Source organism: Cetorhinus maximus, chromosome 1, assembly GCF_964194155.1.
Source record: "Cetorhinus maximus chromosome 1, sCetMax3.hap1.1, whole genome shotgun sequence".
NCBI lineage: Eukaryota > Metazoa > Chordata > Chondrichthyes > Lamniformes > Cetorhinidae > Cetorhinus > Cetorhinus maximus.
Genome location: NC_135879.1, coordinates 84936177 through 84962677, shown reverse-complemented (window position 1 = coordinate 84962677; position 26501 = coordinate 84936177). Strand labels below are relative to the sequence as shown.

At 47.0% G+C, this 26501-nt stretch overlaps 1 protein-coding gene across 1 annotated transcript in view; it reads left to right on the top strand.

The window, feature by feature from the left end:
* prss12 (serine protease 12) overlaps positions 1–26501 on the top strand; it is a 251895-nt gene that overhangs the window by 187668 nt on the left and 37726 nt on the right. The window contains exons 10-11 of the mRNA XM_078546933.1: positions 19088–19166; positions 20797–20919. Of these exons, the coding sequence (XP_078403059.1) occupies positions 19088–19166; positions 20797–20919 (202 nt within the window). The remainder of the gene's footprint in view (positions 1–19087; positions 19167–20796; positions 20920–26501) is intronic.

Here is a 26501-nt window from a genome sequence, read left to right as displayed (position 1 = left end):
CCAGCTCTGAAGGTCACAGGTTCAAGTTTAGCTGCCTAACTGGTTTGACAAACCAATTTGTTTCCTTTGCAACTCTTCCAAAATTTCTCCAAAGTGAAAACTAAACCCCAACAGGTGTAACATGACAGGGAGTTGTGGGGGAGGGGGAGGTTAAAATGTTAATTTTCATAATGTGATCCCATCCCGCTGTATAATGGCTGTTGACATTTTTTACAGAGTTGTGTGGCATGCCTGTGTCCTGCTCTTGATAGGTGCATTATAATATTTAAATCAGGTTCCCACTATGTGCAGTTGCATTTAAATTTGGTGTTGACTGGGCAGGTTTCTCAGGGCTCAGGAAATCTGGCGGTGAAATGCAGATGGGGGCAGCTGAACAAAGTAGGTAAGTCCTTTTTCATATCATTCCTTTGAGCGGGGAGAGGCAGGAGTACTTCCCTTGGAGGCTTTCGCAGATTATCCCCAATCAATCCAGGCTCCGGCCTACTCCCATCAGGGCCGGGCTGTCAAACTGCCAAGGGTGAATCAGAGTTAAAAAAAGTTAAACTATGGACCTGTCATTCAGTAGGACCATCATGTCCCCAGGGTATTTGTGTTTTCCTCACCCCTGCTACCAGGCTCCCCCATTCCCTCCCAGCCTTCCTGTAAATATTGAACAAATGTTTGGTTTTTAAAACAGCAGTTCTTTTCTACCATTTACTTTGGAGCGTTAAATTGTGGAGCCATGAAGAATTAAGGTTTCAATTAGCCCTTATCAGCAGGAAAGAAGCACCAGAATTTGAGCTCTAATCCTACCCTCTGTTCCAATCTCTCTTGTCCCCCAGGCTAGGTTTGATCTTGTCAAAAAGTAGCAGCCTTGGCCTCAGCTGACATCCAAGCATATCTGCCTCACTGAATAAGCTTAAACAGCCCTTGAACTATATGCTACATGAAGACTTGGCATAATAACAGGATGCCCAGGATTGAAGAACGACTGGTAGGACTAGTTTTGATCTGCAGAAACGCACCTCCCATTAATCAGTCATGAGGAGCTCTGATAACACGAAGGAATCTGCAGCCCCGTGTACACTGCCCTCCCTTCAGAGCTGAAAGGGCAATGCAGTGGCTTGGGGCAGTATCAGCGCATAAACATATAAAGAGGAAGCAGTTTAAAGGTTGACGGAGAAAGCAATTGCTTCAACGGCCTAGACTCAGGAAGCTCATGACAGCAAAATCAGATGGTGGCCTGCAGCAGAGAAATATGAAGGAGTTCTCTATTCTTCTTTCAAACAAATGGGACGAAGAGCTTTATAACTACCAGCTTATGGCCATGATGATGTTAACATCACACTGCAAATGTAGTCTGCAGGTTTTTAGGCAGCTAGAAACATGAACATTTTTCTTACTTGTGGACCACATCTCTAAATGTTGTGAATGCAGTATTATTAACATTCTATATTTAAAAATACATAATAGTTCTGGACCTATCTGTGCAAAAATGCACAATTTTTATGAAAAGTGGGCTGGATTTTATGTGCCCCTGCCAGGCATGTTTATGGTGGTCGGGGGGGTGGGGGGAAGGGGGCATGCAAAATAGGATGGGTGCCAACCCCACCACCTTCCCGCCTGCCCCCGAGCTCACCCCCCATAACACAGTAGGCCGGCGGGCGCCAAATCAGGCCTGTCATATTTAAATAAATAATCAAGGTTCAACTGAGCTTGTTAACAAGCCAATTGACCCCGATAATACAATTCACCATAATACAGTTGGCATGTACAGTCGGGCAGGATAGAAGGGTATATTCGGTGGGGGTGCCCTTTGCACATCGGGGGCAGTACTCCTAAGATAGTACAACTCCCTTTCTTCCTACCCGTCTGTTCTCTAAACCAACCACCCACACCACTCCCGCCTGCACCGCACCACCACCTCCGCCCCCACTCAGCTCCCCCCCTCCCTTAGCCAGCCAAGCCCTCCTCACCCAATACTCCAGACATACCTTGCTGAAGGATCCATTGCGCCTTCTTCTTGGGGCTGATTGCAGTCACGGAAGCGCCCGCTAATGCGCTCTTAGCGCTGCTGGGACTGCTGGAGCGACCGGCCAATCCAATTAGCTGGCAGCTCCTGAGGGTGGGACCTCCTACAACCTCCTCCCCATTGAGGGGCAGAAGTCCTACTGGCAGGCAATTTAGCCTGCCCGCAGCACCTTAAGGCGGCAGGGTGGGCTGGCCTGCAGCGAGTCAGCTTCGCACCAACTTTGCTTCCCGGGCAGGGGGAGGTGGAGCGAGCCACTCACACCCCACCCCATCAGCGCCCCCCACCACCACCCCACCCCCCCCTCATAATATACAGCTCAGTGTGTCAGCATGTGACAATAACTCCACTGAAAATTGAAATGACTGGAATTTGAAATTTAAAAAATTCTGCAAACTCCTATGACATCTTGGAGGTTGATGGAGCGTATAGGCACAGAGCAAAGTGGGATGTGATCCAATCACAGCCCATTCTCATTGGGCATGCTAGATTAAAATCAGGACTCTGGTCTCTTTTTAATGATACAGCTTCCAGGGGCAGAGAAGGATGTTGATCTGAACTCAGCAAAACAGGAACTGGTTGCTGGATGCGCCATTACATACATCCATAAAGTTGCTAGGGCAGAATTCCAGTTTGTCGTGCTATTTATTTTTATTCATTCACAGGATGCAGGCTTCGCTGGCTGTGCCAGCATTTATTGCCCATCCCTAGTTGCCCTTGGGTATAAAAAATCCCTGGAGTGAATAGAAGAAACTCAGGCTGGGAGGATTATCCACTGTCCGCTTAAAATAACAGGAAGTAAATCAGCTGGGCCCTATTGCGGATGCACAATTCTACCTGCCTGATTTTCCTCTATAATCTGTTACAATCCTTTGCCAGACTCCAGGTTGTGTGGACAATCCGGTTAGGGACCAATAAGGTTGTGTTCAAAGTAGACAGTTTGAAATTCAAGACACTTATTAAGTGAATAGAGCCATAAGATTCCATGGGTTTTGAATAAACAAAAATAAACTTTACTATACAAGTTCAGAAAGATAAAACAATTTACAACATCTATCTTGTACTCTTAACATTAAGGGTAAGTATGAAGTTCATGTGAATTAATAGGCAAACTGTGGTCGAACACACCACACTACAGAATAAATGCCAAATGTAACCAAAACAGATTCCATGGATTTGTCAATAACCCACCCAGATGTTAGTCACATTGTGAGTCAACCAGTCTCATTGAAACTTCAGGCAGAATCGTCCCAGATTTGCACTAAGTGTGGTAGCGGGCGGTTAAAATGATATTTTACCTGCTGGCCGCAATGGCGGGTTCTCACGCCGTATCGTCCCAAACCCACCACATTAATTATGCATTCCCAGGAAACATGCTGTTTTCATGGTGGGCGGGATCTAACTTGCCATGCCATCATCTCGCTGCTTCATCATGTCAGGTGCAATATTTAAAGAGCTGCTGCATGCACACCTTTCTGTGCTTCCAGCTCATGACTGCTGCACGAAAGACATGGCCCCGAAAGGCAAGAATACTGCAGCGCCCAGGTTCAGTGACACATCCCTTGAGCACCTTTTGGATGCAGTGGAGGCCCACTGTGATGTCCTCTACCCCCGTTCTCGCCGCAGGATAGGCAGCAACATCACTAATATGGCTTGGGAGGTGGTGGCAGCAGTGTTCAGCGCCAATACCCTGCAAAAGAGGACAGCCACCCAGTGCCGCAGCAGGATGAATGATCTCTGTTCCGCCAGGGAAAGTCACTCTTCTCATCAATCTCAACTCACATATTCACAAACCCATCACACATCCACAGGGCCCTCACTCACTGCCAGTTCAAGGGACATCACCATTCACTCTCTCACACATACATACGAGTATAGGAACAAGAAGCAGGAGTACGCCCGTTGGCCCCTCAATACTGCTCTGCCATTTAATAAGATGATGGCTGATCTGATAGGAACCTCAAATCTGCACCCTGCCTACCCCCGATAACCTATCACCCCCTTGTTTACCAAGAATCTATCCACTTCTGCCTTAAAAATATTCAAAGTCTCTGCTTCCACCACCTTTTCAGGAAGAGAGTTCCAAAGACTCACGACCCTCCAAGAGAAAAAATTTCACCTCATCTCCATTTTAAATGGGTGACCCCTTATTTTTAAATAGCGACCCCTAGTTCTAGATTCTTCCACAAGAGGAAACATCCTCTCCACATCCACAGTGTTGAGTCTCCTCAGGATCTTAAATGTTTCAATCAAGTCTCCTCTTACTCTTCTAAACTCCAGCAGATATAAGCCTTGCCTGTCCAACCTTTCCTCATAAGACAGCCCACCATTCCAGGTATTAGTCTGGTAAACCTCTGAACTGCTTCCAACACATTTACATCCTTCCTTAAATAAGGTGACCAGTACTATACACAGTACTCCAAATGTGGTCTCACTACTGCCCTGTGCAACTGAAGCATAACCTCCCTACTTTTGTATTCATTTCCTCTCACAATAAATGATAACATTCTATTAGCTTTCCTAATTACTTGTTGTACCTGCATACTAGCCTTTTGTGATTCATGCACTAAGACACCCAGATCCCTCTGCATCTCAGAGCTCTGCAATTGTTCACCATTTAGATAATATGCCTCTCTTTTATTCTTCCAGCCAAAATGGACAATTTCACATTTTCCCATTACATCCATTTGTCAGATCTTTGCCCACTCACTTAACCTATCTATATCTTTTTTGTAACCTCCTTATATCCTCTTCACAACTTACTTTTGTACCTATTTTTGTGTCATCAGCAAATTTGGCAACCTTCCCATCCATCCCTTCATCCAAGTCATTTATATAAATTGGAAACAGTTGAGGTCCCAGTACTGATCCCTGTGGCACACCACTTGTTACATCTTGCCAACCTGAAAAACCTGACCCATTTATGCTAACTCTCTGCTTCCTGTTAGCCAGCCAATTCTTCTATCCATGCCAATATGTTACCACCTATACCGTGAGCTTTTATTTTCCGCAATAACCTTTGATGTGGCACTTTATCAAATGCCTTCTGGAAATCTAAGTACAGTACATCCACCTTTATCCATAGCACATGTTACTTCCTCAAAGAATTCCAATAAGTTCTCACTAATAATCTCACTAGCCACTTCTTTTAAGACCCTAGGATGAAATCCATCAGGACCTGGGCACTTGTCAGCCCGCAGCTCCAAGGCCTGAATTTTAACTTTGGCAGGCATGTGCGATCGGAGGTCCCGGGAGCGTCCAGGAAATGGGCCCCTGACCACGATCGGCACCCGACCGCAATTTCATGCTGGCTGGCCAATTAACGGCCAGCCAGCATGAAACACGCGCTGAAAAGCTCAGCGCTGCTGGGACGGGGCGGGCGATGACATTTCCGCGGGTACGGGTGAGTGCGGCAAGAGTGAGATAGTGCCCTGAAGGCAGACAGCTGCCTCAGGGAGCTGCAGACCTGAAAATGTTAAAATAAAGGTTGAAAATGCTGCAAGAAAATGTCCGTGCATCATAATCAATCACCTGAAAATGTAGCTGATGAAATGCTGTCCACAGATATTCATTTTTATTTTATTTCATCACAGAAACTTCATCCCGCCCTTGGATGAGGTATGATGAAAAATGCAAAGTCCGCCTAGCCGATTTGCCCATCCGCCAACCCTAAGGTTGGACGGGCTATGAAAAATCGGAGACAATTGCGCTGTTAATGGACTTAATTGCCCTCTTAATTGTCGGTGGGCGCGCTTCTGATTTTTCACGTGCCTGCCAAGTGAAATATCGCGTGAGTGCACAATGACGTCGGGACGCTTGCCTGACGTCTTCTCGCGTGATTTTACGCCTGATCGGGTCGGGTGCGTGTCTGTCCGTGGGATGTAAAACTCAGCCCCCATAATTTACTCAGTACCACTTCTCTGCTGATTGTAAGTTTCCTGAGTTCCTCCCTCCCATCCATTTCCTCATTTATAGCTACTTCTGGGATGTTACTTGTATCTTCTGTAGTGAAGGCTGATACAAAATAACTGTTCAATTCATCTGCCATTTCCTTGTTTTCCATTATCAGTTCTCCAAACTCACTTTCTATAGGGCCAACACCCACTTTATTAACTCGTTTCTTTTTAAAATATTTATAGAAGCTCTTACTGTCTGTTTTTATATTTCTGGCAAGATTTCTCTCATTCTCTAATAATCCCCTCCTTGTAAATCTTTTAGTTATCCTTTGCTGTTCCTTATATTCTGTCCAATCTTCTGATCTTCCACCTATCTTTGCATAATTGTATGCTTTTTCTTTAAGTTTGATACTATCTTTAACTTTTCTAGTTAACCAACACACATCTTCATTGTCCTCATCCCCTCCATGGGACCACTCATCACCCACACATGCCAGGCATACTTATCATCTGGCCTGACAGGCATCCTGCTTACACTCTCTCCATCTCTATTCCTGCAGGACAAACTGGCACACAGCAAGAGGGAGAGGTCACAGACGGTGGGCGAATGCCTGAAATCAAGGTCCTCACAGACTTTGTGAACAGAGCCACCCAGCTGGCCAGTGAGGATCTGGACCATTTCTGTGCTGACAGTGACAGACAGGGTGTAGCAGTCAGCAGGCTGCCTCCACCTCCGCTTGTGGATGGCCAGGGAGCACCCATTGGCAGGGTTCGGAAGATTAAGAAGATGTGGTTGCACAGTCTGGGTATGGGTATTAATCACTTGTACATAATGTTCACTATTGTAAATAAACTCCCAAGAATGTCTCCCTGCCTATGGCTTCTTGTTCTGATGAGCAGTGTTTGTGTCAGTCAGATGTGAAACCTTTCTGCACAAGATAAAGGCAGGTGTCTCAGTCCACGCCCTCTTCCCTGAATATTGTGCAGCCTTCAGACCAAAGTGATGGCCCGGCCTCACACTCCCTAGACATAGTAGTGATGCCGCCTCGACAGTGCTTGTCATTGCTGCCAGAATGTAGTGGGCAGGCATCACAGAGTTCTGTCATTCTCTCTGTGTGCTCTCAGCACCTTTAAGGTGGGGCTGGCCCCCATCTCTTCAGCATCTGTGACCAGTGACGCTGTGCACCTGATGGGGTCAGGTACTTTTAAAGTTTCATGGTGGAATGTCCATGATATGACCCTGATCACAGAGTGCAAGCGAACTGCACTTGGCCAGACAGGAGTCAGACATTCTCAGGGGCTATGTGAAGATCTGTGGACTGCCCTCACTGCATGTCGTCATCATCCTTCGGCAATTGAGCGACAATTAGAACCTCCATTGTGTCTCCATGACAGGAGCATTCTGAGAGGGGGTATGTGCACTGCCGTAAGCCAGACTGGAGTCAAACATTCATAGATGCAATGTGAGGACCTATGGTGTCTGCTCACTGCATGTTGTCATCATTCTCCACAAATCTAGCAGCTATTAGGGCCTCCTGAGCATGCCTGCCTCTTCTGGCCAATGTGAGGGCTTCATCACTGTCATCGTCGCCTTCGAGGACCTCCTCACCCTCATCATCTCTACGTCTTCCTCATTGGAGGAGATCTCCAGCTCCAGTATTGTCTCCTCAGCCAGCTCCTCTCTCCGTTGCAGCGCCAGGTTGTAGAGAGCGCAGCAGGTGACGACGATGTGTGACACACTCTGTGGACTATATTGCAGGGCTCCACTGGACTGGTCTAGGTACTGGAGCCTCATCTTCAGCATCCCGATGGTCAGCTGCACCAAGTTGCGAGTTGCAGCATGAGCCTCATTATACCTTCTCTCTGCTGCAGTCTGAGGCCACCACACGGGTGTCATCAGCCATGGCCTCTGCGGGTAGCCCTTGTCCCTGAGGAGCCAACCCTGCAGCCTCTGTGGACCCTGGAAGATATCAGGGATCTGTGACCGATTGAGAATGTAGGAGTCATGGACACTCCCTGGAAACTGTGCAGTCCTGCAGGATGCTTTTCTGGTGGTCGCACACCAGCTGCACATTCAGCAAATGGAAGCCCTTAAGGTTGACATAGTTGACCCCTTGTTGTGACGGAGATCTGAGCACCACGTTGAGTGCAGTCAATGGCACCCTGCACCTGTGGGAAACCCGAGATCTGGGCAAATCCAATCACTTTTTCGTCCTGGCTGTCCTGGTCCTGGGCAAAATGCACAAAGTTGTGTGCCCTCGCGAAAATGGCATCCATGACCTCATGGATGCATTTGTGGGTGGAGCCTTGTGATATTTCCACAGAGGTCACCTGCAGAGCCTTGAAAAGAGCCACTGGCATAAAAATTGAGCACCATGTTCACTTTCATGGCCAATGGCAGTGGATGCCCTCCACATCCCCATCGCATCAAATCCTGGAGCAAGTGGCAGATGTGACCAACCAGTTCCCTAGACATGCACAGGCTTTGGCGACACTGATTCTTGGTCATCTGCAGGAACGAAAGGTGATGTCTATAGACCCTGGGTCCAGCTAGGCGCCAACCAACAATGGCTCACTGTTGCTCTTCAGCACTGTGTGCAGGAACCCCAGCCACCCTTTCTTCCTGAGTGTGCTGTGCCTTTCTCTGCCCAGCCAGACATCTCCATCGCTCTCTTCTCCATCATCTTCGTTCGCTGAACATCACGAGGCATACAGCTCATTCATTAGGTTCCATGATCCTGATATACTCTCCTGCAGGATGAAAGAAAGAGACGCGCGGCTTGGGTGCACTAAGAACCTCTCTTGATTAAGTCTGAAGGCCTCTTAATGCACCCTGGAGAGTGCTGGCCACCACTTGAGTGGCCATAGTCAGTGCGCTGCATGGCTGCCTGAAACCCCAACCACCTCCGCCTACTCCACCTGACTGATTGGCAGCAGCTTTGCCCATTGCACTGCATGCTGTACTCTCAGCATCTCCGTACTCTGCACAGGCATTCTCCTATCCCACACTGCAAGGCTGCACTGGTAGCTTGAACCATGGGGAGACTGGCCCAAACCGGGATGATGACATTGCAAGGAGCTGTGAGCGCCTCCACCAGTGACTGCTCCATGGCCAGATTTAGCAAGGAGATTGTACAATGTGTCCAATCGTCCAACTGTTCTGCAGTCCACTAAAATCTCATTAGTTTGCTGTCTGTGCCCGAGGGGTGAAAAACTCTGGAGCACTTGGTGGCACTTTCATGCCTCTCCATTGCTTGAACGGGCAGATAAGCTAGAGGCCCGACTCCACATATGTCAACGTGGCTGTGTCTGAACTGTCTCAGCTGTAGAGGAATTGTCACTTTATACAAGATTTCCATGATGCATCGCTGCTCCCCTCCCCCCACCCCACACATGCTTGTGCACTACCTTCAACCGCAGGGCAGCCCTTGCCCCCAACCCCAAGTTTCCTCAACTTCAGGGCAGCCCTTGCCCCCCCCCCGCCTCCAATGTGCCTCAATCTTGAAGTCCAACAGGTGACCTGGGCGAGCGCTGCGCAACATTACTGTGCACTCACCTCCGATTTGCCCTCAAAATGCATCCCTCCAAGTGCATGCCTTATATATGCTATTGTGAAACAAGTCAGTGTGATTGGACAGACGATCCAACGTGGGGGGGCGATTCTGGCGTGTTGGCCTTATAATGACGTGCAGATGTATTACAATGAGGTTCCCGATGCCTGATGGCGGGAAATGCAGCCCGCCATTGATGGGCTGAGCGGATGATCACAAACTGGTTTCACGACGTTGTGAATCCAATTTTTGGCCTTCTCAGCATATTGTCTGCTCACGCTGCCAAGCATGCCTGACAGCGGCGGGCATGGATGATTCCACCCTTCTCTCTCACGAGGGTTTCCAATTTTCACCTTCAAAGATCTTGCCTTGGAATTCTCTCCAAAGGTCTCTCCAACTCAGGTGGCTTCAATGACGGCCCACCTCACAGGGTTCAGTCTCACCTTCTGAGATTACTTACCCCTGTATTTCCAAGCACACTCAAGCATCAACTTACAAGCACATTTTCAGATTTTCGGTCATGCCAAGCAGAACACCACTGCTCCAAAGGGGTACCTTTGCCCCAGTGGTCCTCTTCACCTAAGGTTTGTTCCCCTCTGCCCTTTCTCTAACTTGGAGCCTGTTTCTCCGCTCCTTTCTTTTTTCTTAACTTATCTGGGACCTGTTTCTGTCCCCTGTCTTTGTTCCTTACCTGGAACTTCCTTCTGGGACCTCTCCCTGGGATATTTCTTTTTTGATTAAAACTGACTGACTGATTCAAACTGACTGTTCATTGATCCTTGAAGTGATCTGGTGACCTATCAAAACACTCCAAGAGGGTCTTGCACTTGTTACTAAGCAGGAACAAATGTAACAAGCAGTGGAACATCCTGTGCCTTAAATGTCACAATCTCCATGGTCTGCTAATTTAGCACACAGAGGCATGCAAGAATGGATTTTATAACGGTGCTCTGTCCATGTAGCCCTTTCTCCTCTGGCACTATTAATGAAAAATATGCCTGTCTGTCTTCTCTTCCAGCAATCTGATATAGAAACTCTGGAGAAATGGTATAAAAGATAATCTTCAGCAATTCACACCTTTGTTCTGGGTGGAGGTGGGTGAGTGCAATTCACTGATTGCACATTGAAGTACGGCAAGATATGAGGATATGATACTTCGGCAGAAATTCAAGGCAGTAGTATTTAGGTGTAAGTTGAAGGGATACATGCACAGTGGTACTTGCATGCCTAACTGGCAGTCCATGCCGTGTTTCAGTAAAGGACCATCAATTATGCAGCCACATTTTGGCCTGTCTATATAGGGGACTCCTGGGACCAGGTTTTCAAATAGCCATGAGGTGGGACCAGAGGCAGCTAGGCAGAAAAATTGCTAGGGGGGAGTGGACCGATGGTTTGCTGCCATTTTCCCACCTCTGAGTCATTTACATGGAGGCCCGGTTGGAGACCCACATGGGGCAGGTAGCCAACTGAAACAATTAAGGGAGCTATGAAGGTTCCTCTCTTGTGTAGATTGGAATTCTCTGATCAGCAGGCAGACCCCTTCATGGTGGCCGAAACACGGCCTGTGGAAAAGAAGCAGCCTCACGATGGGAAAACCAATGCTCCAGAAGCACCCGTCAACACCCCCACCCCCCCCCCACTCCGCCCCCACCCCCATCCACAGCAGAGTCCATAGCTGTGGTCACAGGCTGCCCTGTGAAGGGGTTCCACAATGGCAGACTGGCGGCCGTGGCCATTTTTATTTTCCAAACTTTTAAAAATCCTGAGAAGGTGCCTCCATCTTGTGGTACCCCTTCTCTCCATTACCTTCATTGACAGGCTGCCTCTCTCCCAGTGCTGAAGGACCTATTTTTGGCCCTCCAGCATCAGGAGCCTCCCCTTAATTTGACAATGAGCATGCCCTCTGGCTACTAATTGGCCATTCCTTGGAATATTATGTTGGATGATTAGCATGGGTTCAGGACCTGCATTTGATCCTGGCATCGGAGTTCTGACCCCAAAACAAAACTCCTGCCCTTCATCTCCAGTGATTCTATTGGAGAGCTGCTTTCACAGCCTTTGTCTCAACTTATTACAAGTACTGTTCCTTGTTGAGAGTACCGGCCTAAGATTTTCAATTAAAAATTGGAGCTGCAATGTTTGCTTTGCTGTTGGTGCAAAAAAAGCAATGGAAGAGCTTTATAATTGTGTGAGGTCTTTGGCAGGAGTCAGCAATAAATGTGGGACAGGCTGATAGGCAGAACTTATTGGCATGAATTCATGGGCTATATATTGGTAATTAGCAGTCTTACAATAATCCTGTAATAATGAAAACAGTCCCAATATCTTAAATCTCACCACATGATTATAGCTCTCATTCTGGTGATTCTACACTGAATGCTTTCTGTGGTCCTAATGCCCTTTCTATATCAGGATGTCAAAACTACATGTATTGCTACAACCAAAGCCTTGAACAAATTTATTATCTTTACTATTGTACTGTATGCCCCTACTTATAGCCCAAAATACTATTGGTCTTTATTTTTTTATAGCTTTATCGAGCTTACTATATACTTTCATTTGGTTTCCCAGCTCTAAAGGCTGGCTTTCAGAACTTGAAATTTGTAGCTTTCAAACAACTGCATACATACAAAATTGCAGGCACACAGTTATTTCTCTATTAGTGTGGCGCCTATCCCATAATGCGAATGGGTTATACACCAAATCACTGCGTTACTGAACCACTTCTGCAGAAAGGCAAAAATTCATGAGTAGATAGCGGATAGTATTCACTTGCAATTTAAATGTAGTAACACAATTGCAATTTCACAACAGTTTATCAGCTGCAGTTAGTTTTCAACAGTACCTGAGTAAAGTCCCGCTTAAAGCACATAAAATCATAGGGCAGAATTTTTCAGAGTGACGTGCGGGGCGGGGCGGGCCCCCCACCCACACCTCAACGTGTAAAATGGTGCGCGCTGACGTCGGACGAGCATCCCGACATCACCGTGCACCATTGTGATATTTCATTGTGTGGGCGCGCGATGACGTTCGACGCGCACCGGCCATTAACTAAAGGGCTGGTTGAGGCCCTTAAATCGGCAATGGACGCTGATTTTCAGGTGCCCATGTAATCTTCAGCTCACTGCACGGGTGCAACGGGCAGGCGCATAAGTGACTTTTTAACAAAACACATCCACGGGCGGGGTAAGAGGGCTCAGTGGGGTCGTCAATCTGGTCTGTGAGTATTTATTGCAGAAAGTTTTTTAAACTTGCCTGTGTGATCTGTAGCAGTTCAGAATGAATTTCAGCAGTTTTCTCTGTAATTTGAAGCTTCAGCTTAGCACTCTGCAGTCAGGAATCTTTATTGGGCCTGCAGCTTTCCAGAGGCCTCCATTTAGCCTGGGTATGGGTTCTGACATCTCCACTGGAGGCAGCTCCTCTGAGGAGGAAGGGAGGGCTAGAATAAGGAGGAGGCTAGGAGTGGACAATCAGCCTCCAGGGGAGCCACCTTTGGGAGGCCAGGCGCAGGCACAAGGGGTGCAGGGCCAAGAGGTAGTCCAAGGTGGAAGGGGCCACAGAAGATGCCACTATCCTGCTGCCAGGGTATACAGGTGGCGAAGCAGCTATTTCAATATGTCTGAGGTCCAGTGCCGAAGGAGGCTCCATCTCTCAAGGGAGACAGTTAACTATATCTGTCAGATGATTGGCTCTGAGATCTCTCCTAACTGTGTGGGCGGACACTCCATGCCAGCAGCTCTGAAGGTCACAGTTACCCTCAACTTCTATGCCTCTGGCTCCTTCCAGGGCTCAGTGGATGATCCTTGCGGTGTCTCCCAATCAGCTGTCCACACTTGTGTCAAGCAGGTCACAGACGCTCTGTTCAGATGGGCGTTGACCTTCATCCACTTCTGCTGCGACCAGGCAAGTCAGGCACAGAGAGCCAGAGGCTTCGCGGCCATTGCTGGCTTCCCCTGCATCCAGGGTGCTATAGACTGTACACATGTGGCCATCAAGGTGCCAGCAGGTGAGCCCGGTGCCTTCGGCAACAGGAAGGGCTTCCACTCCGTGAACGTGCAGATAGTGTGTGATCACAGGATACAGATTCTACAAGTCTGTGCAAGGTACCCAGGCAGCTCCCAGGACTCTTACATCCTGAGACACTCCCAGGTGCTCTGGCTCGGCTGGATGGATGGCTGCTGGGTGACAAGGGCTATCCCCTTAGAAGGTGGCTCATGACGCCTCTCCGCCATCCAAGAACAGGAGCTGAGCAGTGGTACAATAGGAGCCAGGGCACCACAAGGGCTATGGTGGAGAGAGCCATCGGTCTTCTCAAGATGCGCTTCCGTTGCCTGGACCGCTCAGGGGGCGCACTCCAGTACCCCCCAGATCGTGTCTCTGTGATAGTGGTAGCATGCTGCGCTCAGCACAATCTTGCGCTGGAAAAGGGGGATGCAGCTGACGATGAAGACCTTGACGCAGTTGATGAGGCTGCACATGATGAATCCAGCAGTGGCTCAGAGGATGAGGAAGCACAGGGCAATGATGAGGGGCAGCACGCCAACCCGCTACTACACCAAGGAGTCAGGGACACCTGGGAGACTTTAATCCAACGAACCTTCAGCTAGCTCCACACACATGGATCTGCAGGACCAGCATTGCCTGGCGCATCCATACACTGCACTTAAGTGCTACATCTTCCACTTCATCAGCTGCAACTAAGAGCTTAGTACAGAAACATCAATGTCCACTCAAACACTCATGATATGTCTGTGAAACATACAAATGCAGCACAAAGGAGCCACCCTCAGCCATGGTAAAACATCTGGATTTTATTTTCATCCATCATATGGTGCAACAAAATTAATTCCTAACGTTGTTACAACGTCAAAAAATATAGATTCTCTAATCTAGGGCCATCACAAATGCACCAATGAGAAACCCGTGGTGTGCTTTAGGTGCCTTATACGTGTACGGGTGCTACGTCTGGGTACCACCCCATCGCTCGGAGTGGCTTGTGAGACAGCCTGCTGACTCTGCTGCCCTGCTGGCCTTGATGACCTTGGCGGTCGTCCTCTGGCCTGTGGAGCCTGTGCTGGCCCCGCCTGGGAGGGAGTGGCCAGTTCCACAGCTGGCATCTTCCCAGTCGTCGCAGACTCAAACAGACGCAACTGTCACTGGCAGAGGGGTGGAGGAGCGCTGCCCTCATCCGGAGTGCCCTGGGAGGAGCCCGCAGAGACGACAGGCAGCTGCTGCGCCGACGTGAGGTCGCTTCGGACCTCCCTGCTCACCGTAGATGGATGAGCAACGAGCTGGGACACTTGGTGCCCAGACCATCTCCCACATTGCCAATGACCAGCTGTGGCCACTGGTGCTGTGAGTGCTTGCAGGTCCGAGCGTATCCCCAGGAAAAGCTGGTTATTCTGCTGGAAGTCCCTCTCCATGAGAGTCGCCAATCTCTTCATGGAGGAAGCCTGATGCTCTGACATGAGGTTCATGGCATCACTGACGTTCCGCGTGGACTCCTCCACCAAGGAGACCAAGCGAAGCATACTCTCATGCAACACTCCCAGATGCTCCCGCACACCCGGCCGCTTTTCCTGCAGCTGTTGCGTGGCGGGCGACTCCAGAGCCTTGACTCAGCACGTGCCTGGTCCCCTGTGGTCCTCCGGCTGCTGGCGCCATCGGCACTCTCTGTCTCTGCCATCTCCTCCAGCGATTGTGAAGTGCCCTCTTCACTGTGCCCCGGGACACTAGCCGATGTAACAATTCTCACCGATGTGGTAGTCTCTGCGGTGGTGCCTGGCTCATTGAAATGGTGTGACGCAGGTGACAGTTCAGGCCCCTCAGGTGTGAGAGGGTGCATTTGCACTTCCTCCTGGCGGCCATGCTGTGGTGATGCTGAAATTAAAAACAAGGACAGTGGATCAGTTAGCGTGCGCTCAGTAACACAATTCATCCCTTTCTCCCCAGGCTCATAATGCGCTCAACCTTCAAGAACCTAAGGAGACGAACATTGGTGGGGTGGCAAATAGTCAGGAGGAGGCCCAAACATTACAGGCAGATACAGACAGGCTGGTCAGATTGCCTAAGGAATGCCACATGGAATGTTATGTGGATAAGTGTGAGGTAATGCACTTGGGCAAGACAAACAAGGTATGGGAATACACGAGAAATGGTAGGACCGTGGAAAGTCAGGACGATTACAGGGGCCTTGCTGGGCAGGTCGACAGGCCCGTTAAGGTAGCCGAACAGGAACATAAGGTGTTTAGCAAGGTAAAAGCCAGACTTGCCTTTATTAGCCAAGGAATAGAATGTAGGAACAGGGAGGTCATGTTGCAAGTGCAGAAAACGCTGTCAAGGCCACAGCTAGACTTCTGCGTTCAGTTGTGATAAGCGCTTCATGGGAGGGATGTGATTGGAGTGGAGAGAGTGCAGAGATTTGTGACCAGGACACATGCTGGTCTGAAGAGTTGGAGTTATAAAGAAACATTGCATACACTGGTGAAATTTGCCGTGGAGCACAGGAGATTGACGGGTGACATTATTGACCTTCATACCGTTATAAGGGGCATAGACTGGGTGGACAGAAAGCAACATTTCCCTTTGGCAGAGGGATGACTAACCTGGTGGCATTTATTTAAGGTAAGGAGCATGAGGTTGACAGGTGAAGTGATGAGGAACATTTGGACAGAGTAATGTGGGATGCACTGGCTGAAAGGGTGGTGGAGGCACAAACCCTCCTTGTGATGTGTAATGTAATAAGTATTTGGATGTGCAGTAGCGATGCCATGGCATACAAGGCCATGGAGATAGTGGTCAGAAATGGGATAAGGTGATTTTGGAAGGTGTTAGCGATGCACATCTTCGAAGGGCCAAGGGATCTTTGTCTATGAGCCACACGTCTGACTGTATCAGTCTGTGAATGAGCAGTGTTGCTGTATTAACGATTGCAACAATCATCAGTGCTTTGGATGGTGGGAAGACAAAGCAGATGGGACTGTGGGTCCCAAATACCTGGCCGCTGCACCCCAGCCTCACTGACACCTGTGGACCTGGGTGCATGGCGGGTTTCTAGCTCCAGGGCCTGCTGTTCGAAACAGCTCAAGATGATGAGCTGGGCCTGGCCACCTCCAGTGCGTGAATATTCGTGCGCATTATGTGCATTTTTCTCCTGCAGAAAGAACCATTTATTGGGGCTGATCGGTCATGTACTCTGTACATGCATGCCGCACCCCAACCACAGTGGCCCATCTGAGGCCTCCAGTGCCTCCTGTCCACACTACTGGTGATCAGTCCCCAAAATATAGTACGCCTGCTCCCAACTCCCCCCCCCCCGCCCTCCTCCACTAATGGTCACCTTGGACACATTCTGCATCCATCACTTTCAGAACCACACGGTCTTAGCTCCCATGGCAAGGAGGCACAACTAGGTGCAGCGCCGAGGCCAGCAGATGGCTCTTGGCCACAACACCTTGAGGCTCCCCTTCCACTATCTCATCACCGTGAATAGGACATGTGTTGGAGTTATGAGTATGCGCCTAGCTGCCTCTCCTGCAGGTTGCCCCCAGACTACTCATGTGCAACTAAGACCAACACATGGTGCGGAGAGAACCCATCTTCTCGTTAACCACTAAGGCTGATGTAAGCATGGGCACTATTTGCTTGACCACCCAGTGTGCGACGAATGCCCAACATGAGTCAATGCAGTCACGTCAGTAAGACATGGGGCGGGGGGGGGAGGAGGGGTGGGGGGGCTCTCAAAGGCTAAGGCTACCTGCTGGACTAAATGCCCAGCACCAACATGGTCCTCACCCTTCCAGAGCGCAACAAATCATTGAACCGCTTACGGCACTGGATCCAGGTTCGGCGCATCACGTCCCGGGAGGTCACCACCTCTGCCACCTCCTCCCAGGCACGCTTTGTCATGTGGGGGGCCTCCTCCTCCCATCCTGGGGAAATAGCACCCCCCACCGTGCTGCCACCTCCTCCACAAAGGCAGCAAGGCAGTCATCGGAAAAGCGAGGGGCACATTGGACCCCCGCTGGCCTACCCTGTAGCCTGCCCTCCTCCTCTGGCCTTCCCTCAACATTGGCCTGCTGTGCAGACCCCCTGCAGTGCCACCTGTGGCTGGCCATTGTGAACAGCCTAAAGGAGGCTGCCTGGCCTTTTTTTATACAGACTGCCGGGTCGCCATTGGACCCAGCAGTCTGTACACACCCGCCGCAAATTTAAGATTCCCGCTCTCCACAGGAGTGAGAAATGCGCTGGGCAGGCCTTACTTGACCGACCCGTGCAAAATGGCGGCGCGGCTACATCAGCTTCAGCTCCGCCCACCCGCCTAACGGAAAATTTAGGCCATAGAAATTTATGCACAGAAGACAATTTTGGCTGACTGTCTACCAATTACAGCTTCCTAATTTTAAAGGGTATGGACAAAGAGCAGGTTTAAAGTACAGCTATTTTCTTGCACTTTACTTGTACCCTTTAATATTTTTCTCCTTTAAATGTTTATCTAATTCCCTTTTAAAGATTACAATTGGCACAGTTTCAGTAGCCACTGGTGGTAATGTTTGCATAAAAATGTGTTTGATTTTAATTTATTTGTCCACCCGACCCAGAATTCACCCAGGTATGTTTTTTACTTTCCTTGTGGACCAAGAGGAAGGTTTCAGTCTCCCTGCCACCTTTTCCTCACCCCCTCGCCATTCCAGATTGCAAGACCCTCCCTAAATCTTCTCCCTGTGACCTATCTGAGAACTGGGGACCATTCCTTTGGACCCAACGCAGCTTGCTGACATATCCAGTTTTCTCCTCCTTCCAACCAGCCAGCTGTTACTTCCTACCAGTTTTGGAAGGAGTTAAAGTCACCAGGGCTCACACTGCTGAGGTACAGTATAGAGAAATTGGTGCTTGTCTAGGCTTAGGTTAAATTCAAGCTCTTAACATTGGCATTGTTGCTTCATTGATGGCTGAGTGCTGCCCCTCAGTGCAATGTTACCTCAAACAGATCAAAAGCTTTTGGGTTTGATTTTCAATTTGTGCTGAGGTAGAGGTTCTCAGCCGGAGCAGCAGTTAAGCCACTGCAATTGGTCTCAGTGCTCTTAGCTAGTCAATAGAAAAATCAGCTGTGTTTCTTGCTCCTCATCTCTATCCAATGCAGCCAACTGGAAATGTTTATTGGTATCAAATGAAAACAGGAGCAGACCTAGCTCAGCTGCCCTTATGGCTGAATAACTTGCTGACACGTACTGTTTGTGTTCACATGAAGAAGGACTACTTGACTGAGATGCTGGAGCAGATGGACCATTTGACTGAGATTATGGAGCAGTACTGCAGCAAGTGTCAGCACCTTCTAGGCGAAGATTTTCAATTACTGGTTGCAATGTGTGCTCTGCTGCAGGCATGAGAGATGCAAGGAAAAAGCAGTTAAGAGGAGAAATAGAGAGAACCTATGGAAATGTTCAAAATTTAGAGAAAAAGCCATAATTTTTATGGACTGTTCTTAGGTTGAACTCTGCATTGTCAACAATGGTTGACGATTATATGGAAATTATTAGTCATTTGGATATTTTTAACATTCTTCAAGGCTTTTATAAACATGCATTCCAAAAATGAATAACTTCAGGTGTCATTGCTTTTAAATACTTTAGGGTCAATGTCCTCTCTCTGTGGCTTACGATTACTGAACCAACGGCAGAAACGGATTATTGGTGGGAAAAATTCTTTAAGGTCAGTAAGTATATTACCGCATAAAGGTTTTTTCTTTAGGAAATCACTAACTGGGTAATTTACACTTTACATAATGCAAAGTAACATTACTGTCAAAGTGCATTAACTCAGGGTGTCATAAGATGTGCACAGATTGTTGCTCTGTTGTCTCAGTCAATAGGTTGGTAAAGCATGCATGTTAAGTAGTTGTACAAAGTCTATCACAATACTTGAGAGAATTAATACACAATGCAAAGATCTCTGCTAAAGCTTGTTGGTATAATTTGATCTGACATTGAAAAGGTTACCAGTACCATATGAGTATTGAGCTAAACTGTTTTTAAATACTTGATGAATAATTATATGGTCAGAAGAACTATCATTGTAAATGTTCAGATTGAATTTAATTCCCTAAAAAGACACTGTTGTCAAGGGTGCCGTATATAGTATTTTCATGTCAGAAGCAAGGAAACCACAGTTAAGTCTCAGTACCCTGGAGACAATGGAAAAATCAGAGAGAGTTTTTGCTCCTGATGCCTATCCCATGATAACTCCTGGACAGTCAGCTATGATCAAGAGTACACAAAAGGAGACATAGCTCTGCTGCCCTTCATGAATGAATAACCATTCATCCAGTAGCACAGAACACTGCTTCATGTGATTGTTTTGTTCTCTGCTTTTGGAGACAAGACTGCCACCAATGGATAAAAAATATGGCTGTTGCTGAATGCCAGAGGCAACACTTTGTTCCCTGGAAAGTTATGCTGTCGGTCAAGCTATGTAGGACAACAGTGCTGTTTAAGCACTGTTGGTCTGCATGGAATTGCTGCCAACGTTGAGCACTGTCTTGAACCTCTTTGGCCAGGAAAGGAAAGTAGCATGCACCATGTTTAAATAAGTTGCTTTGAATTTGCCAGTAAGGTCCAAGCCCCACTCCAGAGACTTGAGCACATTCTCTATACTGACAGTACTGAGGGAGTGCTGCACTGAGAGGTGCCAACTTTTGGATGAGGTATTAAACTGAGACCTTGTCTGCTCTCTAAGGATGTAAAAGATCTCATAGAACTATTTCAAAGAAAAACAGGTGAGTGTTCCCCTGGCCAATATTTATCCGTCAATCAACATCACTAAAAAAATCAGATTATCTGGTTATCTGCTGTTTGTGGGACCTCAATTTGTGCAAATTGACTGCCCTGTTTCCTGTATTACTAAATTGATGACACTTAAGAAGTACTTCAAAGACTAAAGTGCTTTGAGACATCCTGTGGTCTTGGAAGGTGTTATAGAAATGCAAGTTATTTTTCTTTAGTGCTCAGAATCTACTTTGGATTTTGGAGAACTGGTAGCCTCAGCACATTGTGAAGTGCTTCTGCAAAGTAAATGGCCTGAGAGTTGAAAAATAATATCCCGTATAATAAACACAATTGTATGCAGCTCTTCAATTCAGTAGATAAGAAAAATATAGTAAACTTTTAGCTTTAGCCATTAAAACAGCAACAGGCAAGTGCTTAGAACACATCTGCCAGGTCAAGATTTTCTGTTGGTTTGTAAGTCAAGATCCATATGAAAGCTCCTTAATTGTATTTGTTAGGCCTCTGCTTATGTGTACTGAATAATGTCGTCTTAATGTTTGGCTTCCTGCCTTACACAGGGGCGGGTGGCCTTGGCAGGCAGCCATCCGGCTGAGAGCATCCCACGGAGAGGGGAGATTACTGTGCGGTGCCACTCTCATTGACAGCTGTTGGGTCCTCACTGCAGCTCACTGCTTTAAAAGGTCAGTCTTTTAATTGGAATGATTTAATTAACATAATTAAAAGGAGATAATGATCCTCCTCCCTGGAGGACTATATCGTAGTCTTGTGAAGTTTCACTGCAATTGGTTTCGAATGGCTCGATTCAGGTCATATTTATATGGTTAACTTTTGCAGGTGTTAGCCTACAAATCTGTCAGATAACTCAGGATTAATGGAGCCTTTATTTAAGGGAACAGATAGAGTCTGAAGACTTTTTTTTAACCTTCTCAGAAAGTTTTTGCTTGCAACTTTTTTTTAGCTGAAATGTTTTTTTCTACTTTAACTGGGCAGTAATGAATATGCCTTCTCACTCAATGAAAAACAATTACAATGAGGATGAAAATAAGGTTGAATTTACACTGCAACTGGGTGTTTAAATTGTGTGAATCTGCATTGTGAATTTAATCTGAATCCCAAACGGAGGGATTGAGAGCACCTCCAGTAGACACTTTCACATTGGCTGGGTTTTTCCGGTCCTGCCTATGGCGGGAATCATCGCAGGCGGGACAGAAAATTTGATGGACCAGCCAAATGTCCGGAGACTTCAGGCAGGAATTGCGGGGGACCGGAAAATCACGGTCCAACTCTAGAGTGGACTTGGTGACTTTATGCAGTTTTTTTTTTACTCTGTTTACAAGAACTCTTAAAGGTTGTAGAAAAAACATATATGTTTGTATGGGAAGAAAAATAGGGAAAGCCATTGCCAGAAAGAGGAGGATTCTGACCACTCCTGGGGTGCAAACATAGCCCTGTGTGGCCGGGCTCCATGTAAAACCAACTGGCAATTCAACTCAGGTTTACTAACTGGACATTGCACTCTAAAGATATTTGAGTCAGACTAGAAGTTGCAGTCTAACTACACCTAAAACTAAAAGCTAAGTGTAGGGCTGAGCAAGGTGCAGAGAACAGTTTTGACCTACAGAATTTCTTATAAGTTATAGGAAACAATTAACTAATATTGGGAGGAAAATATGGCAATTCAAATGAGGGAAACAGAGTCAATTTTGAATTAGTAGCTTTTAATGAGGCATGAGAGTGAGGCTGAGAAATCACAGGAACGGTCTCCAGCAGTCACTTAAATGGTGCTAGTACGTAGACAGTGGCATTCGGGAAAGGGAATCTCTAATTATATTTTCTGAATCAATAGCCCCCCTCCTTTATATTGTAGAACCTCACCACCATGTATTCACTGGGGTCCTGGGATTTCTTTTGGAGCTGATGGAAAAGTCCTGCTCCTTCTGACCCATCACGAAACAGTGAAAAAAAAGTATTTAAGTCTTGTTTCTCTTCTTGTTCCCTTAAGTTCGAAATAATTACCCTTTTAGGCTCAAAATGCTGATGCTTCATCAAGTGTATTTTGTGCAGCTCTCCATGTGGCTGGTGGACTGCACACATCGTTGCTGGGCACCTGACTGTAAATGTGGCACCCTGGATGTATGTTCTCATAACAATTAATTCCTAGCTCTTTACGAATAATATAACATATAGTGTAATGTTGCCAATGTTGTGTCACTTGCTAATGACGTAGTTGATTTTGCAGTTGGTGATGCTGGCGATGTTGTCTCGTTGGTCAGTGATGTTGCTGGCATTGTTGAGGATCGTTTCTGCTTATCCAACTCAGGTGTTGGTTGAATATGGACTCTGTTCCTTATTTGCTTTCCGGTTTTGGTCTCAATGTTGAATGACTTTGGAGTCTCAGCTTCACAAACAACTTTTGCTGGGTTCCAGGTTTTCATGATTGGATCTTGTACATATACAGTTTATTCTTTCAACAGCTCAGGCAGGGATTAAGCATACTTCTTGAAGTGTTGACCTCCTTCTACTTGTGAATCAGTGAATTGCTGCCTGACTTTCTCCTGGTCACTTGGAGGAAGTATCTTCCTTGATAGAGATGTCTTAAACTTTCTGCCATTCAACAGCTCTGTAGGCAATTTCATGACAGCTTTGCAAGGTGTAATCAGGAAGCCAATAAGGTGAGGTTTATCTGTTCCTTTATCTGTTGGCATTTTGTGAGGTTTTCTTGACCGTCTGTGTCCTTTTATAAACCCATGTCCCCTTAGGTAAAGTGGTGATGAGGTGATGATGTTGAACTCATACTGTTCAGCGAACTCTTTAAATTCTTTGGAGGTGAATTGATTTCCATTGTTACATATGATTCCTTCAGGAATTCCTTGCTCAGCGAACAGAACTCGTACTGCTGAGAGGATGTGGCTCTGAAAACTTTCACCTTTTCGATAAAAGGGAACTTTGAGTATTAGTCTGCAACTATGAGATACCATTCTTGATTGTGTGTGAACAAGTCAGATCCCAAAGTATGCCATAGTCTGGGTGGTACTTCAGTAGCTATCATCTTCTCTTTTTGCTGTGTGTTTCTGTACTTCTAGCAGATGTTGCATGTAGACACCATTCTGTCATTGTCTTTATCTATGCCTATCCAGCACACAGCTGATCTGGTTTTGAGTTTACACATCTCCCTTCCCATGTGGCCTTCATGTATCTCCTGGAGGAGTTCTTTCTGCATCATTCTGGGTATGATTATTCTTGATCCAGCTAGCAGAACACCATCTTCTAATGAGATGTCAACCCTGATAAACTAATGCTGCTGTATTGCTGGCTGTGTTTGCTGTGCCTTCTCAGGCCATCCCTGGATCACTTACTGAGATAGCACCAGTGATTCCTTGTCTTTGAGCATCTCATCTCTAATTTTACCCAGTTTTGGTGATGTTATGTTCACTAGGTGATGGATGTTTACACCTAGATCTTTTATCTCATGTCTCTCCTTGGTGACAACCAAGACAGGGCATCTGCCAACACCATTTCTCTTCTTGGCTTGTATTTCAGAGTGAAATAGTAACTCTGAAAGCTCAAGAGTAACCTCTTCAGTCTTGCTGGAGCTCTGCAGGTTTTTCTGGCACATGTGCTCTAGTGGATGATGATCACTTTCCACTATGAACTTTGTCCCATAGAGATATGTATGAAATTTCTTCCATCCATACATGACCACCAAAAGCTCTCTTCCTATGTTGGCAGATCTGGTCTTACCTGATGTGCAAGCTTTGGATACAAAATGCTATGGGTTTTCCCCCTTGTACTAGGGCTGCTCCCAGATCTTTCGTAGAAGCATCTACTTGCAGATTGGCAGGTTGGAGTATGACAGACTTGAGTACTACTTCTTTGAGTTTGTTGAAAACCCTGTCATGTGACTCTCACCACCGGTACCCAACATATCTCATCAGCTCTCATAGGTTTGCTCTGTGTTCTGACATGTGAGGTATGAAAGAACCAAGGAAACTTCTCAACTCTTTTTTGTCTCTTGGAGCATCCATCACAGTGATAACTGTGGCTTTTTCAGGGCTCTGTTTGACGCCATCAGGTGTGTACACCATTCCGAAGAACTGACGTTTTGTTACCTGCACAATGCATTTGTCTGTATTTAGCTTGATCCCAGCTTTCCTGCTTCTCTCCAGGGCTTCATGATAGTCATGATCTTTTCCATCTACTCCATTGAACTGAATATCATCAGCAATTCTGCCTACTCCTTTACATCCTCTGTATGTCTCGTCAGTTTGCTTCTGGAACATCTCCTGGCTCACTTTAAGGCCAAAAGGAAGATATGTGTATTTGTACTGACCAAAGCCTTTGATGAACATTGTCAACAGTGAAGATTTTTCATCTGGCTTCACATTCTAGTGACCATTTCAATCATCACACCTGCTGAAAACCTGTGCTAGACTGATCTCTTCCATTGTTGGAATAGGGTGGTGATTCCTCTTTATTGCTTGATTAAGATCTTTGAGATCCAGGCAAATTCTTAGCCATCCATTTGGCTTCTGTTTCACAGAATCACACAGTGCAGAAGAGGCCCTTCGGCCCACCGAGTCTGCACCGACACATGAGAAACACCTGACCTACCTACCTAATCCCATTTACCAGCACTTGACCCATAGCCTTGAATGTTATGACGTGCCAAGTGCTCATCCAGGTACTTTTTAAAGGATGTGAGGCAACCTGCCTCCACCACTCTCCCAGGCAGTGCATTCCAGACCATCACCACCCTCTGGGTAAAAACGTTTTTCCTCACATCCCCCCTAAACCTCCTGCCCCTCACCTTGAACTTTCGTCCCCTCGTGACTACCTCTTCAACTAAAGGGAACAGCTGTTCCCTAGCCACCTTGTCCATGCCCCTCATAATCTTGTACACCTCGATCACGTCGCCCCTCAGTCTTCTCTGCTCCAACGAAAACAACCCAAGTCTATCCAACCTCTCTTCATAATTTAAATGTTTCATCCCAGGCAACATCCTGGTGAATCTCCTCTGCACCCCTCCAGTGCAGTCACATCCTTCCTATAATGTGGCGACCAGAACTGCACACAGTACTCCAGCTGTGGCCTCACCAAGGTTCTATACAACTCCAACATGACCTCCCTACTTTTGTAATCTATGCCTTGATTGATAAAGGCAAGTGTCGCATATGCCTTTTTCACTACCCCACTAACATGCCCCTCCACCTTCAGAGATCTATGGACACACACGCCAAGGTCCCTTTGTTCCTCAGAACTTCCTAGTGTCATGCCGTTCATTGAATACTTCCTTGTCAAATTACTCCTTCTAAAATGTATCATCTCACACTTTTCAGGGTTAAATTCCATCTGCCACTTATCAGCCGACTTGACCATCCTATCTATATCTTCCTGTAGCCCAAGACACTCAACCTCACTGTTAACTACCCGGCCAATCATTGCGTCATCTGCAAACTTACTAATCCTCCCCCCCACATAGTAATCTATGTTGTTTATATAAATGACGAATAATAGGGGACCCAGCACAGATCCCTGTGGTACGCCACTGGACACTGGCTTCCAGTCACTAAAGCATCCTTCTGTCGTCACCCTCTGTCTCCTACAACTGAGCCAATTTTGAATCCACCTCATCAAATTATCCTGTATCTCATGTGCATTTGCCTTCTTTATAAGTCTCCCAAATGGGACCTTGTCAAAGGCTTTGCTGAAATCCATATAAACTACATCAACTGCACTACCCTCATCTACACACCTGGTCACCTCCTCAAAAAATTCTAATTTGTTAGGCATGACCTCCCTCTGACAAAGCCATGCTGACTACCCTGATCAAACCTTGCCTCTCCAAGTGGAGATAGATTCCCTCCTTCAGAATTTTCTCCAATAGTTTCCCTACCACTGACATGAGACTCACTGGCATGTAGTTCCCTGGCTTCTCTCTACAGCCCTTCTTAAATAGCAGAACCACATTAGCTGTTCTCCAGTCTTCTGGCACCTCCCCCGTGGCCAGAGAGGAATTAAAAATTTGGGTCAGAGCCCCTGCGATTTCCTCCCTTGCCTCCCTCAGCAGTCTGGGACACAAATCATCCAGACCTGGAGATTTGTCCACTTTTAAGCATGCCAACACCTCCAATACCTTATCACTCGCTATATCAATTTGCTCAAGAACCTCTCAGTCTCTCTCCCCGAGTTCAAAACCTTCATCCTCATTCTCTTGGGTGAAGATAGATGTGAAGTATTTGTTCAACACTCTACCAATGTCTTC